The sequence below is a fragment of the Calidris pugnax genome, unplaced genomic scaffold (genome assembly GCF_001431845.1).
Source record: "Calidris pugnax isolate Ruff unplaced genomic scaffold, ASM143184v1 scaffold54, whole genome shotgun sequence".
Lineage (NCBI taxonomy): Eukaryota > Metazoa > Chordata > Aves > Charadriiformes > Scolopacidae > Calidris > Calidris pugnax.
Genome location: NW_015090864.1, coordinates 6,378,932 through 6,399,351, shown reverse-complemented (window position 1 = coordinate 6,399,351; position 20,420 = coordinate 6,378,932). Strand labels below are relative to the sequence as shown.

Below are 20,420 nucleotides of genomic sequence, written 5' to 3'. Positions count from 1 at the left end.
CTCCTTTGGGGTTACCCTCAGTGCTGTCCCCTGGACCCGGTGTTGAGGCTGCAGGGAGAGGGCCATGTGGAAGCTGCAGCTGGTGCTCACCATTTACACCGCTCTCTTTTCCTTCCTTCTCCATCTCTTCTTCCCCCAGAGTAGCACGGACTGCTTGCTGTTACCTAATTCTCCGTTCCTAGGGTTGGCCAAGTTTTAATATCAAGCAGAAGTGGACTTTAAAAAGTGTGTGTCCTGAAAAATTGGAAGAGAGCAGGCTGGGGAATGAGGCATTTTGCCAAGCTCTTTTTTTTTTTTTTTCTATTGAACAGCAGCTTTAACTGAAAACTTTTTTATTGGGAAAATTGTTCGACGAAATTATGAGGAAGAAAGATTTTTTTTTTTTTTTTCATGTTGATTTATATCTTACCATGTTTGGAAAATTTTATATTCACTTTCCCTGAGTTTTGGATCATGTACAAGTATCTAGCTAACTGAACCAAGATTGTGGTCGCTTCTAAGTTTGTTTTTCTGCTCCCCATACAGATCTCGATCGAGTATAGCATCATGTACAAGTGTAAGCACCCAAACTGCTTCTGATGATCAGGTTGTCAAATTCTGGGATGAACTCAGTTTAGTTGGCTTACCAGATGACATTGATGTTCAAGCCTTATTTGAGCCAACAGGTAAGATTCGTTGCTGTACCCCTTTTTTCCTGCCCAGTAGTAATACAGTAGCTACAACGACAGTGAGTGAAGTTTTTCAGCTGTAGCTTTTCTGTGCTCTGGTGTTTGTCAAGTGTTTGATGACGCTGTTGTAGCTTTTGCCAATGTTACGTGGTGTTTTTGTATAGTCTCCTCTCCAAGTACTGGACAGAATCCTTGTCAGCTTTGTGTGGGGAAATATTTGTAATCTACTGCTGAACTGGTGTTCGGATAGTAATAGCTTCAGTATCATGATTCTGTTTTGGGGAGAAAAGGAAAAAGAAATGAGACACAGCTTAATAGAATTCTTGAAGTCTTAATCCTGTAGCCTTACCTAATCCTCTGCTGCTAATGTGGGGTTATCAGAAATAATGGAAGGGAAGATTTAGAAGAGCAGTATTGATAGAACAACAGAGGCATAATACACTTGCGTGTTTCCAGTATCTGCAGATTTTCTGTCAGAAAACTGGTTTGTCATCTGCTCTTTCATTTTAATGGAACTTTTCTTTTTGCTCAGTTATGAATTGATTTCTCAGAATGTCTCTGAATGCTTTGCTAGTAGTCTATTCACGTATTTTTGCCTCAAAAATAGAAATGTATTTGTGCAATAATATAAAAGCATTTCTTTAATGATTGTGGAAATTCCTTTCAAAGTCTAATTTAAAAAAAAAACAAACCAAACATTTTAATGGTTTGTTTTAAATAGTTATACCATAGTGTGCATGGGTGGGCTGGGAGGGTGTATCAATCTAAACTTTTAAAAATTGTTATTATTTGTAGATGACTCTTCCCAGGCTCTTACAGAGATTTTGGGGAAAGTTTTTTTGTTGCTGAATAATTAAGTTGACCAAGTGCCTGATTTCAACAGCTAATGTAAATCATAATTTTGAATCTAGTATAAAGCTGTCATAGAATTCCTTTGGAATTATGCATCATTTATATTGTTTTTCCCAAAATTGAATTAGAAACTTCTTTTAAGAGATACTTGTTGAATTCTGCAGTTTCTTTTTTTTTTTGTTATGTGGATAAACATTTTGATTATATCTCTGTAATGTGTTTGCTGTATGGACACAGTTTTCTGTCATTTATATGGTGTTTCTGTCAATACTGTATTTTGAGCTTTTACAAGTTTTGTGTAGAATTCTAAAGCTTCATGTGAGCATTAATGTACAGATCTATATCCGGTCCTTGGGAATCCTAAGTTAAGAGAACATACAGAGATAGATGTTACCTACAATGAAATATAAGATCAAATTTAATTCTGTGTGTATATACGTGTCACACACAAACATTGCATATAGAATCACAAAGTCATGGAATTGTATACAGCCCACTGTTATGATTATATGATCAGGCATCTGAAAATTAGAAACAGATCTACAGAATGTGCTGAAATGAAGAGGAAGGTGTGTTAGGCATCCCAAAAATTCAGTATATTTAGTGTCTGATAGTAACTGCAATATATTTATTGTATAATAAGGATACTAAACGTTGCAACAAGAAAAACAGGAGGAAGAGAGACTGTTCATTTCATCTGGCAAGTACTTACTAGTAGAACTAAGTTCCATACTTACAGGAAGCGCTTGACAGAGTTGTACAACCAAAGCTCTTTTCTTTCGTAACGCATTAGGTCACTGCTGGGCTCATCACCGCTGTGCGGAGTGGTCATTGGGAGTCTGCCAGACGGAAGAGCAGCTATCAGTGAACGTGGACAAAGCTGTTGTCTCAGGGAGCACAGAAGTGAGTAAAAAGACTTGAATGCTCAACCCAGTAAGAAAATAAGGGTGAAGTTAAAAAAAAAGACAGTAGGCTAATGCAATGCAAGGTATGAGGAAAAATGTCCACATCCAGGTCTCTGAGTTTGTATTTATAATGAGATTTCTTTGGGCTGGTCTTCATGATAAAATCTGCTGTTACAATTTATTAAAAAGGTTTATGGGGTTGCATGGAATGTGTTGTTAATCAGTTCTGAGGTAACTAGAATGTAGGAAGTACGTGGCTGACCAAAACAAAATACAGGCAAAAGAAAAGTTGAGTTCAAATAAGCAAATGCCCCACTAGGTAGAGGAAGTAATTCTCTTTGCCAGTTTATATTCTGAAATTATATGTCTCAAGTATGGTAAAAGAAATTCTTAATTACTTTCATACCAGTTTCAAAAAGCAGGAAAACTAGTGTTTACCACGAAGCCTGTGTTGTTACTTTAAATATTGATAGAAATACATATATCAATATTTAGTCTTCTAATTCAACATGGTAATGTATTTGGAAAAGTAGGCACCTTTGAAAAGAACAGACTCCTTCTGGTGTCATGTTCTGATAGCATTTTGAAATGATGAAGAGACCTGTTTCACATTGCTTTTACCACCCATAGCTATAGTTTTTGGTCATATTAAATCATGTTTGGTAGATTATTTTAATAATTTTATTGTTTTCTATATTAATCAGACGTGCTATCAAAAAACCTGTGTAATTTTTGCAGGTTTTCCCATGATCATGTTTAGGCTTATTTTAACTTGATTCTTGAAGGTTTTCATGCATTATATTAAAATAAAAAAATTGTGGAGAAGATAGTTGTAAACATTCTCCATTGTGCGGACTAAAAAGCTGCTTTAAATCAGTCTTTCAATACAAAACATATAATAGAACTTTCCTTGTGATTTCTGCTTTTACTTGTATTGAATGAATGCCTTGCTTTGAATAATTTAATTGATTTCTGTGTATCTGCTTTCAAAATAAAAGACTATTCAGAATGAACGAACCTGACAGTATGAAGATCTAAATGAGCTTGAAGATCTTAAAGCATTTTTATGTGTGTGTGCATGTCTAAAAAATTATAAAAAGAATTGAAAGAACATCCAAAATTGGTTACTTAAAAAAAAAGAAACAACAGGCAACAAACTCCCTGCTGAAAAGTTCTCGTTTCCTTGGTTTTGGCTGATGATGGTGGCTTGTAGTCATTTTGTGATCAGTTCATTCCCATCTGTGGTCATTTTCATTATATTTTGGTTTCTAATGGGAATCTTTGCTACGGTCTTCAAGCTTGTATTTTGCTCTATAGAATTTCATCCTGTCTCCACTCTTTCAGTTCCGTTTCTTTCGATGTGGTACCTTGCTCCTCCCCTGTGCCTCAGGGTGCTGGTGCCTCACCTGCACATCCTCAGTACGTTTAAAGTTTTGTGTAGATATTTGTAATGCAAATATTTAAATAAGAATTCTTGGAGAGTCCCACATCTGTGGTGTGGTAGTTTCTATTTCAGCCTTGTCTTTTCATGTGCTGCTCTGTAGCTGCTCTACTAATCTTTGCAAGTTTTGCAAATCATTTTTTGATACCCCTGTTGCACATGTTCCGGTGCAATGCAGAGAGATGAGAGAAATTTCTAATTGAGTTCCATTCTGCATATTTTCTATTCAATCTTTGCTGAGATCATTGAGAAACTTTCTTTGCTGTAATACGGCAGTCAGCCAGGAAAGAAAGACGTTGTTCTGGGTGTTATCTTTTATCTTTCTTGTGAGATCCTCAGGGAGGATAAGAGCACGACTGTGTTTGTCTGATTTTAGGGGAGTAGCTAACAAAATGGGACATCTTTACCCCATGGTCATACCAGGGAAGTTTTTACTGTTTGGAGTCTTTTTTTATATGTTTTGTTGTTGTGTTTGGTTTGGGTGTTTTTGGTTGGTTATGGGTTTTTTTTTAACTCCAAGAAATAAGTAGCAAACTCTTCTGCAGTTCTCTGTTCCTGACCATGGAGCAGTGATGTGGGGGTTGTTCAAAGATTTTGTGTGTAACTGGTTGGGCGCCCAAGTAATCCTGTATTTGCTTGTGTCCAAGGTGTAGTGCTTGGTAATAATTTTTCACTGCTTTTTAACTTGTCATTAAGGTAAAGGTGGCACAAAAAGGTATAAGGTGCTATTTATTCTATATGATAGTGGAGAAATTAGCTTAAGGGAAGAAACTTTCTTTGTGTGAGATATTTTGAAAAATTTTGAATGAAAGCTACAGCAATTAATGTATGGGTTTGCATTTATAGCTGTTTGCTTACTTCTCCTAAAATTTTGGGCTTCTTTCTAATGTGATGTTACTGGATTTTAAAGTTTTAAAATAAAGTTTCTGTTTAAGTGTTCTGAATACTCTTGTCAATGCAGATGCAAGTATGTGCTCAGGGCATACAGAAAAACAGTTTGAATAAAAACAAGCTGAATGCTATTTCCTCTACTTGCCACCAAATTTGCTTTGGGGTTTTTTGTTGTTGTTTGCTTGGTTAGGGATTTCTGTCTTCTTGGAAATAAATCCCTCTGGCATGACATGAGTTTATGATGTGGTCTGCAGCATTGACATCTTTCCTTAGCTGGGAAAGTATTTTTCTTTTCCTTATGTTCATGTACAGATTAATTTTTGACATATAACAAACTTTTTCTTGGTAGTGTAATCTATTAGTTTAGGTCTTTAATTTGTGGAGAGCATTTTGGGGCTATTCTTACCTTGAAGGTCTCTTTAATTTGTAAGTTACATTCATGTTTCTCATTAGTTTGGCTGCCTATTGTTTGCAAATCTGTTTTAACTGGATATGACAGTGTTTCTTATTACTCTGTTTACCAGTTGAGATGTCCGTGTGGCTTCACTGAACTTGTGATTGCATTAATAAAGCTTGTGTAGACATTATTTCATTGACCTGTTCCAAAGTATGTAGGTTAATTCATGTTGGTTTTCTTCTTGGCCTGTGTTTTCTATTGAACAGCAGCTTTAACTGAAAACTTTGTTATTGGGAAAAATGTTGGGCTAAAGTATGAGGAAGAAAGATTTTTTTTTTTTTTTTCATGTTGATTTATATCTTACCATGTTTGGAAAATTTTATATTCACTTTCCCTGAGTTTTGGATCATGTACAAGTATCTAGCTAACTGAACCAAGATTGTGGTCGCTTCTAAGTTTGTTTTTCTGCTCCCCATACAGATCTCGATCGAGTATAGCATCATGTACAAGTGTAAGCACCCAAACTGCTTCTGATGATCAGGTTGTCAAATTCTGGGATGAACTCAGTTTAGTTGGCTTACCAGATGACATTGATGTTCAAGCCTTATTTGAGCCAACAGGTAAGATTCGTTGCTGTACCCCTTTTTTCCTGCCCAGTAGTAATACAGTAGCTACAACGACAGTGAGTGAAGTTTTTCAGCTGTAGCTTTTCTGTGCTCTGGTGTTTGTCAAGTGTTTGATGACGCTGTTGTAGCTTTTGCCAATGTTACGTGGTGTTTTTGTATAGTCTCCTCTCCAAGTACTGGACAGAATCCTTGTCAGCTTTGTGTGGGGAAATATTTGTAATCTACTGCTGAACTGGTGTTCGGATAGTAATAGCTTCAGTATCATGATTCTGTTTTGGGGAGAAAAGGAAAAAGAAATGAGACACAGCTTAATAGAATTCTTGAAGTCTTAATCCTGTAGCCTTACCTAATCCTCTGCTGCTAATGTGGGGTTATCAGAAATAATGGAAGGGAAGATTTAGAAGAGCAGTATTGATAGAACAACAGAGGCATAATACACTTGCGTGTTTCCAGTATCTGCAGATTTTCTGTCAGAAAACTGGTTTGTCATCTGCTCTTTCATTTTAATGGAACTTTTCTTTTTGCTCAGTTATGAATTGATTTCTCAGAATGTCTCTGAATGCTTTGCTAGTAGTCTATTCACGTATTTTTGCCTCAAAAATAGAAATGTATTTGTGCAATAATATAAAAGCATTTCTTTAATGATTGTGGAAATTCCTTTCAAAGTCTAATTTAAAAAAAAAACAAACCAAACATTTTAATGGTTTGTTTTAAATAGTTATACCATAGTGTGCATGGGTGGGCTGGGAGGGTGTATCAATCTAAACTTTTAAAAATTGTTATTATTTGTAGATGACTCTTCCCAGGCTCTTACAGAGATTTTGGGGAAAGTTTTTTTGTTGCTGAATAATTAAGTTGACCAAGTGCCTGATTTCAACAGCTAATGTAAATCATAATTTTGAATCTAGTATAAAGCTGTCATAGAATTCCTTTGGAATTATGCATCATTTATATTGTTTTTCCCAAAATTGAATTAGAAACTTCTTTTAAGAGATACTTGTTGAATTCTGCAGTTTCTTTTTTTTTTTGTTATGTGGATAAACATTTTGATTATATCTCTGTAATGTGTTTGCTGTATGGACACAGTTTTCTGTCATTTATATGGTGTTTCTGTCAATACTGTATTTTGAGCTTTTACAAGTTTTGTGTAGAATTCTAAAGCTTCATGTGAGCATTAATGTACAGATCTATATCCGGTCCTTGGGAATCCTAAGTTAAGAGAACATACAGAGATAGATGTTACCTACAATGAAATATAAGATCAAATTTAATTCTGTGTGTATATACGTGTCACACACAAACATTGCATATAGAATCACAAAGTCATGGAATTGTATACAGCCCACTGTTATGATTATATGATCAGGCATCTGAAAATTAGAAACAGATCTACAGAATGTGCTGAAATGAAGAGGAAGGTGTGTTAGGCATCCCAAAAATTCAGTATATTTAGTGTCTGATAGTAACTGCAATATATTTATTGTATAATAAGGATACTAAACGTTGCAACAAGAAAAACAGGAGGAAGAGAGACTGTTCATTTCATCTGGCAAGTACTTACTAGTAGAACTAAGTTCCATACTTACAGGAAGCGCTTGACAGAGTTGTACAACCAAAGCTCTTTTTCTTTCATAACGCATTAGGTCACTGCTGGGCTCATCACCGCTGTGCGGAGTGGTCATTGGGAGTCTGCCAGACGGAAGAGCAGCTATCAGTGAACGTGGACAAAGCTGTTGTCTCAGGGAGCACAGAAGTGAGTAAAAAGACTTGAATGCTCAACCCAGTAAGAAAATAAGGGGGAAGTTAAAAATAAAGACAGTAGACTAATGCAATGCAAGGTATGAGGAAAAATGTCCACATCCAGATCTCCGAGTTCGTATTTATAATGAGATTTCTTTGGACTGGTCTTCGTGATAAAATCTGCTGTTACAATTTATTAAAAAGGTTTATGGGGTTGCATGGAATGTGTTGTTAATCAGTTCTGAGGTAACTAGAATGTAGGAAGTACGTGGCTGACCAAAACAAAATACAGGCAAAAGAAAAGTTGAGTTCAAATAAGCAAATGCCCCACTAGGTAGAGGAAGTAATTCTCTTTGCCAGTTTATATTCTGAAATTATATGTCTCAAGTATGGTAAAAGAAATTCTTAATTACTTTCATACCAGTTTCAAAAAGCAGGAAAACTAGTGTTTACCACGAAGCCTGTGTTGTTACTTTAAATATTGATAGAAATACATATATCAATATTTAGTCTTCTAATTCAACATGGTAATGTATTTGGAAAAGTAGGCACCTTTGAAAAGAACAGACTCCTTCTGGTGTCATGTTCTGATAGCATTTTGAAATGATGAAGAGACCTGTTTCACATTGCTTTTACCACCCGTAGCTATAGTTTTTGGTCATATTAAATCATGTTTTGTAGATTATTTTAATAATTTTATTTTTTTCTATATTAATCAGATGTGCTATCAAAAAACCTGTGTTATTTTTGCAGGTTTTCCCATGATAATGTTTAAGCTTATTTTTCCTTGATTCCTGAAGTTTTTCATGCATTATATTAAAATAAAAAAATTGTGGAGAAGATAGTTGTAAACATTCTCCATTGTGTGGACTAAAAAGCTGCTTTAAATCAGTCTTTCAATACAAAACATATAATAGAGCTTTCCTTGTGATTTCTGCTTTTACTTGTATTGAATGAATGCCTTGCTTTGAATAATTTAATTGATTTCTGTGTATCTGCTTTCAAAATAAAAGACTATTCAGAATGAACGAACCTGACAGTATGAAGATCTAAATGAGCTTGAAGATCTTAAAGCATTTGTATGTGTGTGTGCGTGTCTAAAAAATTATAAAAAGAATTGAAAGAACATCCAAAATTGGTTACTTTAAAAAAAAGAAACAACAGGCAACAAACTCCCTGCTGAAAAGTTCTTGTTTCCTTGGTTTTGGCTGATGATGGTGGCTTGTAGTCATTTTGTGATCAGTTCATTCCCATCTGTGGTCATTTTCATTATATTTTGGTTTCTAATGGGAATCTTTGCTACAGTCTTCAAGCTTGTATTTTGCTCTATAGAATTTCATCCTGTCTCCACTCTTTCAGTTCCGTTTCTTTCGATGTGGTACCTTGCTCCTCCCCTGTGCAGGTGCACCCCTCAGGGTGCTGGTGCCTCACCTGCACATCCTCAGTACGTTTAAAGTTTTGTGTAGATATTTGTAATGCAAATATTTAAATAAGAATTCTTGGAGAGTCCCACATCTGTGGTGTGGTAGTTTCTATTTCAGCCTTGTCTTTTCATGTGCTGCTCTGTAGCTGCTCTACTAATCTTTGCAAGTTTTGCAAATCATTTTTTGATACCCCTGTTGCACATGTTCCGGTGCAATGCAGAGAGATGAGAGAAATTTCTAATTGAGTTCCATTCTGCATATTTTCTATTCAATCTTTGCTGAGATCATTGAGAAACTTTCTTTGCTGTAATACGGCAGTCAGCCAGGAAAGAAAGACGTTGTTCTGGGTGTTATCTTTTATCTTTCTTGTGAGATCCTCAGGGAGGATAAGAGCACGACTGTGTTTGTCTGATTTTAGGGGAGTAGCTAACAAAATGGGACATCTTTACCCCATGGTCATACCAGGGAAGTTTTTACTGTTTGGAGTCTTTTTTTATATGTTTTGTTGTTGTGTTTGGTTTGGGTGTTTTTGGTTGGTTATGGGTTTTTTTTTAACTCCAAGAAATAAGTAGCAAACTCTTCTGCAGTTCTCTGTTCCTGACCATGGAGCAGTGATGTGGGGGTTGTTCAAAGATTTTGTGTGTAACTGGTTGGGCGCCCAAGTAATCCTGTATTTGCTTGTGTCCAAGGTGTAGTGCTTGGTAATAATTTTTCACTGCTTTTTAACTTGTCATTAAGGTAAAGGTGGCACAAAAAGGTATAAGGTGCTATTTATTCTATATGATAGTGGAGAAATTAGCTTAAGGGAAGAAACTTTCTTTGTGTGAGATATTTTGAAAAATTTTGAATGAAAGCTACAGCAATTAATGTATGGGTTTGCATTTATAGCTGTTTGCTTACTTCTCCTAAAATTTTGGGCTTCTTTCTAATGTGATGTTACTGGATTTTAAAGTTTTAAAATAAAGTTTCTGTTTAAGTGTTCTGAATACTCTTGTCAATGCAGATGCAAGTATGTGCTCAGGGCATACAGAAAAACAGTTTGAATAAAAACAAGCTGAATGCTATTTCCTCTACTTGCCACCAAATTTGCTTTGGGGTTTTTTGTTGTTGTTTGCTTGGTTAGGGATTTCTGTCTTCTTGGAAATAAATCCCTCTGGCATGACATGAGTTTATGATGTGGTCTGCAGCATTGACATCTTTCCTTAGCTGGGAAAGTATTTTTCTTTTCCTTATGTTCATGTACAGATTAATTTTTGACATATAACAAACTTTTTCTTGGTAGTGTAATCTATTAGTTTAGGTCTTTAATTTGTGGAGAGCATTTTGGGGCTATTCTTACCTTGAAGGTCTCTTTAATTTGTAAGTTACATTCATGTTTCTCATTAGTTTGGCTGCCTATTGTTTGCAAATCTGTTTTAACTGGATATGACAGTGTTTCTTATTACTCTGTTTACCAGTTGAGATGTCCGTGTGGCTTCACTGAACTTGTGATTGCATTAATAAAGCTTGTGTAGACATTATTTCATTGACCTGTTCCAAAGTATGTAGGTTAATTCATGTTGGTTTTCTTCTTGGCCTGTGTTTGTTGAAAGTTTGAAATACAGTACTATAGAGATCTCGGTGTCAGTGCACGTTTCACAAAATACCCTGCCTAGTGTGCCTTTCTTCTTCAGTTCTTGCTTTTGGTTCACTCATTTTGAAGGGCCTGGCAGTTTATTTAGTGAGACAGCTGACTAATTTGTTACACGTCTCTGTGTTTATGCATAGGTGGGTTCTCTGGCTTCCTTCGGACGTCTTGGGTTTGCCTCTCTTTAATATTAATGAGTGTAGGTACATACGGCTGTATATGGGAGGTGTTTGAAATCTTGTGCATCATGTTGTTTTATAACAACGGAGAAAAGCTCGAATATACAATTAAGTTTGTGGTAGAAGGTGGGCTCTAACCCTTAAGGGTGGTATAGGTGACTCATTGCTCGTCTTGCTTACCTTGCTTATCTCAGCAAGTGAGAATCATGGAGTTTCTCAGAACCACTTTCCAAGTTTAAAAAGCCATAAGGAAGAGCTGGTGATCCAGGTGAGGAGTGTAGTGGCAGAGCTTTTCTGAAGGGACTCTTAAAATTCACATACTTACCTCTGGAACTTGTACAGTATTTAAGTTAGAGAGTCTGAACACCCAGACATGGCAGTTCCTTCCCCCACTATGTTAATAAGTTTTCATGGGATTTTGGAGTAATTTTGTTTGAAGCTTTGAAATAAAAGAACTCAGAACATAGAGAGAAAACTTCCAGTAATTTGCTTGATCCAAAGCCCGACTAAACTGCTTATAATTCCTAAGTGCTCTGCTCAGTACATGAAAGTTACCATAGTAAAGAAGCTGTCATATTGTCACCTTTATGAAGGATAGACTTCTATCAGTAAGGTGTTTCTGCAGATATTTATGTAAGAAGCAAAGACAGTATGAAATGGAGATTTAGTGAAATAAACTAAACAAATGAAAATGAACAGAAGTCGAGTTTTTGAAGAAAAAAAGAAGACGTCAGGCAGTTTTCTGCTTTTTCTTGTATGCTTTAGTCTTATGCTTTCTTAACTGTGCTGTTTTTTGGTATTTGGAAGGCTGAACTTACTTATGGTACCATTTAAAATGGAGGCCTTTAGGGTTTGCATCTGCTCAGCTTTTAAGAGTGGTTTCTGAAATATTTTCAGGTATTTTTAAATACTACTTTATTATTTCCTTGTTTATTTTACTTATATTGAGTGGGTGGCTGTTTCTCTGCAGTCACCTAAGGAAGTAATAATGTTTACTACCTGTCTGCCTTACGTTGTCTGGCCATAGCTCTTCTGTATGCTCCAGAGTCCCAGCACGGTGCGCTGCTTTTTCTCCCTAATATGCAAGTAGCTCAATTCGAGAAGCAAATTTAAGGAAGATTTGGTAGATAATGTGTTTGAACCACTTCTGAACAAGCTGTGTGCAAGAAAGGAATGGCAATGGTAACTTTCCCAGCCAGCTTTCTCTTCTGATAAGACGTAGTAAGCAGTTTACAAGTCTGGGAGAATTTGTGAAGGACACTGAAGTCAAAGAAAAGTGTTGGTGGAAACCAAGAGGGGGAGGTTCCTATCTCCTTAAAGACTGTATTTGGGAAATGTGATACTAATGAAGTGTTCAAAGCTGTCATTCCGAAATATTACACTACTCTCCATCTTATAAAATGTAGATTTCTCTTTGCTTTGAAATTCTGTATAGCTCTGTGCATATTCATCTACTTCACAGTTTTAATTTTTTCCAGTAATCGTCAAGTGTTTCTTCAGGACCAAGACTCTTGCAGCCAGAGAGCTGAAAAATTGCTGTCTTCTTCTCCCACCCATCCATTTTTTTTTAGTCAATCGGGGCAATATCTTCTCTCTGTGCAAGGCAGCTGTTTTCTGCTCCTGCTGAGTTTCTGCAGGCTGTGTTTGGCGTGTTATCGTTGCTGAGAACTGTAGGAGTTGTTGCTTTGCATAGAGGCAAGTTAATCAATAGTATCTTGCCTTGTTCCAGACTCAAAATGATCTGCCCTGTTGACACTCCTCTCTCCTGCAAGCCCTTTTCACATGGTAACGCAGTCTTGAAATTTTTTTTAAGGCAGCTTCCCTTGAATTCTGTCACCAGAGGCAAGAGATTGTGCTGTTTGTAGATGCTTCCAAGTTGGGGCAGTGTTACAAGGCTTGCATATTAAATACCTCACTCAAATTGTTTCTTAAAGCCCTTTCCATCTACTGTTTTTAATTCCTTGCTCAAGATTCGAGTTTAGCACGAGGCTTGCCAAGCTAAACCATGAAGAAATAATTTCAGGGGAAAGTTTGGAACCATTTAAATATTTATGCTTTTTTAAAAAGTGTTTGTCCATATTTTAAATGTATATTCACACCTTAGCCTTACTGTGCTTCTCATCTAGTTGAGACTTATCCATGTTTTTAGTGGTATGTGTGTATGTTTACTTGTGCTGCTTTAAGTTGAAACTGATTTGGCTTCAAATCAATACATGCTTTTGGTGTTCCTTGTATATAAAGATAAGCACCAGCATCTTTATATACTATTAGCTTCATATACTGTGGATGATTCTGTCCATTGAGCCAGAGCATTTTTTCAGCTAGTTTTATTTTATGTTGGCATAAAAAGTGTGTGTGAAAAATGGTTTAGATGACAGAATCCTGAAGGTAAGGCTTTTCATATATGTCTCAACATAGCTGAACAGAGCATAAAGGAGCATATAGTGGTGGCTTTCCTTTTTTTTTTTTTTTTTTTTTTTTTTTTCTTTTTTTTTTTGTCTTCTTTATTTTATTTTTTGTGCCCTGCCTGCTGATGCACCTCTCTGGGCATTAGAGAGGGAAAGTTTTTTTTTTTTTTTTTTGTTGCAGTAGAGTGCAGGATCTGCAGTTCCTTGATGCTCTAAAAGCTCTCCTCTTCCTTTTTCATTATTGGAAGAGCTAGTAATTCTTAAAGCCGGGAAAAACACATAAAGACACCTCTATAACCATTTATACCAGTTCTAGGCAGCGTCCTCTGCATTTTTCTCGAAGAAGCTTTGTAACGTGATACTGAAAGAGCAGCTCTGCTATTCACAAGTTCCTCTCCCAACTCTCGGGTTTTTATGGTAGTTTTTCATGCGCAAGGAACTTGGCTTCTCTTCATCTCCCTCCACTGCAGCTTGGGAGTGACTACCTGGCTGCTCTGTTGGACTGGCTGTTGATCTTATCTTACCGAGGCTTTTTTTTTTTCCCTGTAGTTGCTTTTGTCTTGCAACTGAGGAAGGAAATACTGCAGGAAATATTCTTCCAAAATAACATTTTACTTTTTTTTAAAAGGTTGCTCTCTCTTAGAGAACTCTAGTACAGAAAGTGCTAGAGAGAGAGGAGGAGTAGTGACATATGTCTCATCAAGAAGACACTTCCAGATGCTGTTGGTCAATTTAGTAAGTCCATTCAGTCGTAGTATGTTTTACAAAAACTGTAGCAGTTCAGCAGTGGGGGCCATGAGGTATTTCAGTTTTCCATGACTTTCCTTTTTGTTATTTTGAGATTTGTAGCCGTTTCCCTGTCGCTGCTGATAAGCTTTCTACTTCAAGGAAAGACGCAGTGACTAAGAGTACGGCTTTGGTAACATTTTAACACTGTAAATTATCTTCTATGACTTACTCTGGTCCAGAACAGTTTGGGTTTTGGTTACTTAAAGCCAGATCATTTGTGTCTTGGAGAACATGTATCAGACTGTTCTTACAGTTTGTTAACAACGTTGGAAAAACTATGTCAATTATTTTACAACTGTACTTTCCAAGTTCTGCAAAGCAGCTATGATATTTTCAAATTATCGTAGTTGCTTTTGATTTGCTACATGTGATTCTTCTGGAACACCTTTTTACACCATAAATGGTGTCAGCTTAGGTAAATCTGTTCAGGTTCAAGAGCTGCCTTGGGACCTGTATGTGTGTGTGGTTTTTTGCAGGTCCAGCAATTTAAGAACAGATATTTGCCTACTTAGTAAGGTTTACAACTTAATTCTCATTAATATTGTCACATGAACAACGATGGAGGTGTTCTTTCACTTGAACCAAAATAAGCTTTGCTACGACATACTTCTGTTCATTTGAAGTCACTGTCCTGTAGCAGCTGCTTTGAAAAGCAACATCAAAATAGAGGAACAAGGCAGAGGGGAGAAGTGAGAACAAGCAGATAAGAAGAAAGAAGAAGCTTGACATTTGAAATTACTAGCAATATTGAAAAATTCACCCTTTCCTGTTTTCTTCTCACCTAGAATCTGACTCTAGGAACAAAAGCAAATGAAGTGTAATATAATAGACTTTACGAAAAAACACCCAAAGCCTAGCCTTTTGCTACTAGTTGCTTTTAACCATGCAATCACTTTTGCAAAATTTTTGTGGTTTTGTTTAGTTGGTTTTGCTTTTGTTTCTGTTCTTTTTCCACATTATCCAATGGGGTTTTGTGCATGCTGGTTTTTTCCTTCTGCAGTGAAACACAGAACAGGAAAAACTAAATTACAGTTCTTGCAGATAAAGACTTTTGTTCCCTCTCAAAACACAGCACCTTTAACACTACAGAGTTTAGGACTCGGCTTTCAAAAGACAGTTTTCAGTTTCCCCAATTGTCTCAAGGCCACATTTTCTAGTACAAAATAAAATACATTTTTCTCTATCGCTACTGATATTTAAGAAAATTAAGTAATGGTTAAATCTGAGTACGTGTGACTCAAGAACTCTACGCTTCTCTGCTTCTATTATGTTTGTAATTATTTTGGCATGTAAAGTATGGATACCTTGGGATCTAATTAACTCCACATTTGGATGTGGATCTTCAGTGACGTATTTAAGAGTATGAAAGGGTTGCTATGAAATGCAGTGATCTGTCTTCATAAACTTCACCTATTTTCCTGGTGTTTCTGATGTCATTGTTGCTCGCTCATGAATACTTTGATACTCAAGTAAGTCTGTGTGTGTTACTGTGTGCATCAGTTTGTGTTCATTATGATAGTCTAATTAAGGTTTGTTGAATGAATAGCTGATCTGCTTTTTCTTTCCCCACCAGTTGTTAGATGGATTAATATTTCAGATTTGTACTATCTGATGCAAAATATGCTATTATCATTGAGTAACTTGTCAAGCCAGCCAGCTTGGAGTTGAGTTGAAAAGATACAGTATTTAAACTGAAAGTATGTAATTAAAAACTTGTTTCTAAGATAATCTGATAATTATTAGGCTATCTGTGCCTATCCAAATTTTAAAATCAAAGAAAAACATACTTTTTCACTTATTTTCTATTATTTAACATATTGATTGTTAACATTCTAGTTAAAGCTAGTACAGTGCTTCAGCGTGTTAAGGTCTTTGGAATTTTTATGAATTTTATGGAATTTTTATGAGTGGAAAAGTCTACTATAAATATGTAGAAATATTTATTTCAAGGCTATACGACACATCCCACATTTAGCACTTTTTTTTTTTAATTAGCATCTCAAGGAACAGAAAATGTTCCTTTCTTGAGAAATATAAACCACACTCTCTGGTTTGTGTGGACATTGATACAGTGGAGGGTCAACGTACCAAATATTGGCAAAGTGTTTGATTTAGAGTTTTTTTCTGGGTACTTGCTTTGAGAGTTTGATTCTTAACACGTGCAAATACTTCAACATGACTTTTCAGTCTTTGTAGTAATTCTTTGCTTCACGACCTGTTACCATCATGATTTTCACCTGTTGATGAGAAAAAGAACATGATGATGTGAGACCAGTTTAGCTATAGTTAATTTTTATATTGTCTTCAACGTGTTGATTGTGCATGCAAGAGGAAGGCAGGCATTAATTTATGAACCACAGTTTGGAAGAGCATTTGGCTTCTCAGATGAAGCAGAATAAGAGATGTACTTTTTAAGACTAGGTTTTTGTATTTTTTTTGTAAAGATTTTTCTTTTTATTTGCTTTGTCTTGAGCCTTCTGTGAAATAACAGCTGTGTTTGTATCCCTACCTTTTTGTTTCCAAGTATATGAAAAAAAAAATACTGTGAATTTGTCTCCATAGCAAGTAGCTCTGTCAGTGCACATTATAACTCACTGATCAGAGTGAAATGCTGTCTCCTTCCTTCTTTGTTCCCCAAGTGCTAGAGCTTAACCCCTGCCAGCTGTTGCAAAGGGACAATGACTAGTGCATGTATTCTAGTGTATACATTCTAGGTTTAAGTAATAAACTTTAAATATTTAGAGTAAGGACTTTTCATAAAGGGTCAGGTTTTTTCCAGTGTATGGATATAACTTCATTGCCCCATTCCCCCTGCAGTTTTGCAGACCTGAACAGAGGCACATCATCATTTCCAGCAGGTGAATCTACACAATGTACTTTTCCATAACAACTGCATTTCTGGAACGATGCAGATGAGGACTTAAGGCAGCAAGAGATGTCTTCCCTTAAGATGGTTGGTGTGGCTTCATCCAGAGGGAAGTGTTTGATTTTTCAGCCTCACCTATTCCCTCTTCCCTCCCGCTGCCGTGGTGCCAGGAGGCTGTTCTGTGGGAGCTCTCCTGCCAGCGCTCCCTTGGCACTGGAGCCACAAAGCAGAGTCAGCCTTAGAGTTTTCAGTCTGTGGGTTGTTTTTTGTTTTTTTTTTTCCCCCAGAGATGAATGCTTTGAAAGATGCACCTTGCTTGAACTCTGGATGTCAAATGTGTGGGTACTGGAAATCAGGGGAGAGAGATTGTTGCTACAAAGACGATTCTGAGAGGGTTTTGATGCTGACTAGACGACAGGCATTGCAGATGGTAAGGGCAGGCTGTGAGGTGTAGGAAGCAGAGAAAATGGACCAGGGGCACAGAGAGAGGCTGAGAGAGAAGCAGCAATAGCCCAGAAATGAAAGCCGAAAAGCCTAGCTGAGAAACATGAAAGGGCTTATGTTCCTGAAGGAATTTCCAGTGCAGGTTTCCTTTATTCGGTAACATTCACTGAAATAATTTACTGAAAGCTCTGAAGTGAAATTGTTTAGTGTGTGTTCCAAACTGGTGAAGTGTGTTTCACAAAGACCTTTTCTTCCCTTTTTTGCATGACTTGAGTAGAAAACACTTTTTTCATAATAAGCCCAAAGAAATTCTCTATATTCTTTTTTCTCTCCCCACCCCCCTGGCTGTCTTTCTTAAATGTTACCCTAAGCGTTAAGGCAGTGACACGGTAGTTCACGTTGAGGTAGCACTCTGTTGCTGGGCATTTGATTTCAAGAGTTTATAATCTATTTATACCAAGTTATTTTGGGGGCTTACGTGTTAAAAACAGAGAACCTGCTCTCTGAAGAGCGGAAAATGGCACTGTCACTTAAATCAGGATTGTACCTTCTTCCTCAGCTGGCACTTCAGTTTGCTGATGGGACTGAGCCATTTTGGTGCTTTGTTGTAGAACATGAGAATATGGATGCTTGGGCTCTCCCTTCTTTCCATGCTCGGTGGAAAGCAGTAGCATAGTCCTTCAAGGTCTGTGAAAGGAAGAAAATAACAACATAATGCTCACGAATTTTAAATGTGGGCCAAGGAAATAACAAAATGTTCTTTTAAAAATTATGAAAATACTTACAGATTTATTTGAATTATTACACTGTTAATATTTTCAGCAGATAAGAAGACTGGAGCTCTCTCTAGATTTTAAAAAGGCAGGAAAATGTCCCCATGTCTTAATGAGCATGCCAGCAGTAAGCCCCTAGACACAAGGATGTGTAGCAGCACTGCCTGTCTGCTCACTTTTGGAGGTTTTTGAATGCAACCCTCTTATTCCTACCTTGCTACTGCCTCACTTGTAGCTGATTCTTCTTTAAATATTTTATATTCAGCCTTTTCTATAGCTAATGTGGATCGATCTGTGTGTTTTTTTTTTTTTTAATGTTAGTGCCTAAGGATCTAATTTTGCCTTTTTGTGATGGTTACATTTATGAAAAAAGACTAATCGGTCTTTTGTAGTTAATATTGGTTAGTTTTAGTCAAGGACAGGTCCTTGTTATGCTGCGAGTGTTATGGAAATAAAAAGGCATCTCCCTTGCCTTCAGAAGCTGGCTCTTTAATAGATAGTGCAGGAATAAAAGGAAAAAGTACCCCTATGGGACAAGGTGTGGGTGTGTTTGCCGAGCTGTAGCATTGTTTGGTTAGTGTTAGCAATTGACTCTAATCTTGGTTTCATAGCAGTTTCCCTTTTAAGTAGTATTTTATTTAAGCACGTCTTTTAGATTTTTCATGGATGTGGGTCACATGCTTCTTTTTGAACAAGAACTTTAAAGTTCAGTCTCTTTAATGAAATTAGAGTTACAAAGTGGGTTTGATTTTTCCAAGCAAAAGAGTCTGAGTAATATTTTTCCTAATATAAATTATTATGGGGTTTGATTTGGGGTTTTCACCCATCCTTTAAAAATTCATATACACATATTTTAATTTAAAACTCGGGAGTACTCAAATTAATCTATTGGCATCAGTTTGCTTTTAAGCAGTAGCCTAAAAACTGCTTCTGAGCTTGGTGTACTCAGCAGCTTGCAAAATCAAACCATTAGCAAAAAATAGTTTTGAACTCCCTAAAGATTTTGTTATTGACTTCCATTAGTGTAAGTTCTGTCCCAGGGTTGCAGATTGAGCATAAATATTGCAGGCATCAGTATGAAGTGGTCCCATTAATGCAGGTGTCCTTGAGTGGTTTTTTAATAACATGAACAAATCACGCATGAGAGAAACATCTTACGAATCTTCACAAATGTAGACCAACTGCCCTTCATGTGCAAGTGCACAACACTCACTGATAAATACAGACACTGCTTGCATTAAAGCTATTTTTTTTTAATGATGTAGGCTACTACTGATAGTCATCTCTTTATGTGAAAGAATTAATATTGTTTATTTTCATTTATATAATCGTCCTCCCCATTCCGCAGATCTGACCTTGGAATCAAAAGTGGGCAGGCAATGGTAGGTCTGCTGCCAATAATGAACTTGTGGGTTCCATGAATCATGGTCATGACTAATATTAAGAAGAGGAATCCTATTTAATAATATTAATTGAGAACTGATGAAGTGGCATGTTTTCAAATCAGCACTTCCCATAAACTTTTTTACTGGTGTGTTTTTAATTCCATGGTATTAATGTATTCCTTCAAAGATGTAATGTTCTTCTTCACTACATTGAGGGGGGAAAGTAGCTGTTATTAAATCAATCAATAAATAAATAAATATTGGCTTCCTGGAGCACCTATAATTGTTAAAAAACTTGATACACCTAAAATACATATTGCTGTGCCATGATCTCACTTCAGAGACAATGAGAATACATGTATTCAATCTGCAATCTATATAATACTGCAGGTATTTCGACATCTAGCCTTCTCATTTCCAATTTTTAATTCATAAAATAATATTTCCATCTGTTAAAAAAAAAAATTCCCCATTCTGCTTCTGTATGAAATTGCCTTGCAAAGAGCTGTGAAGAATGGCAGATTCTGCAGAGTAAATAATGGAACTGTATCTAAATAAACTGCTGTCAAATAGCCAAGCAAATGCTGTTGGTCCCCCCTTTCAGTTGCTACAGGTTGTTATGGCAATATTAGGTGTTATTTGTATGGTATTTCCAGGGAGATATGTATCAAAATCTAATAGAGGTTTTTTATAAAAATAATACAAGAAGGTGGTTCAGTTGCTGTCATACTTCTTTGGGCTTTGTGAGGAAATGCTCATTTCCTGAAATGTAAATGGATTTGGTGCCTTGAATAACTAAGAGTTTTAGGTTTTCCAAGTGTCATACCTGGTGAGGTTTTTTAATGAGAGTAACTTGTAATAGTTGGGGAATTGTTGGGAAGACTGTTACCGTTACGCATCCACCCCATCAGAATGTGCCTTGGGCACCTCCAGAATGTTTGCTGTCAGATGTAAAATACTGAGAGTAACTTGTAATAGTTGGGGAATTGTTGGGAAGACCGTTAG

General features: G+C 36.5%; 1 protein-coding gene across 15 annotated transcripts in view; it reads left to right on the top strand.

Moving 5' to 3' along the window:
- Positions 1 to 20,420, top strand: part of KMT2C (lysine (K)-specific methyltransferase 2C) — a 216,066-nt gene that overhangs the window by 83,087 nt on the left and 112,559 nt on the right. For 12 of the 15 annotated variants that reach the window (XM_014944919.1, XM_014944921.1, XM_014944920.1 and 9 more), the window contains exons 1-2: positions 5,743 to 5,774; positions 7,424 to 7,533. Coding sequence is in view for 1 of the 15 variants with exons in the window: in XM_014944925.1 (XP_014800411.1) it covers positions 526 to 665; positions 2,314 to 2,423 (250 nt within the window). In the remaining 14 variants the exon portion in view is untranslated. Of the gene's footprint in view, positions 1 to 525; positions 666 to 2,313; positions 2,424 to 5,640; positions 5,775 to 7,423; positions 7,534 to 20,420 lie in introns of those variants that run through there. The other 3 variants (XM_014944923.1, XM_014944922.1, XM_014944925.1) reach the window with 2 other exon arrangements.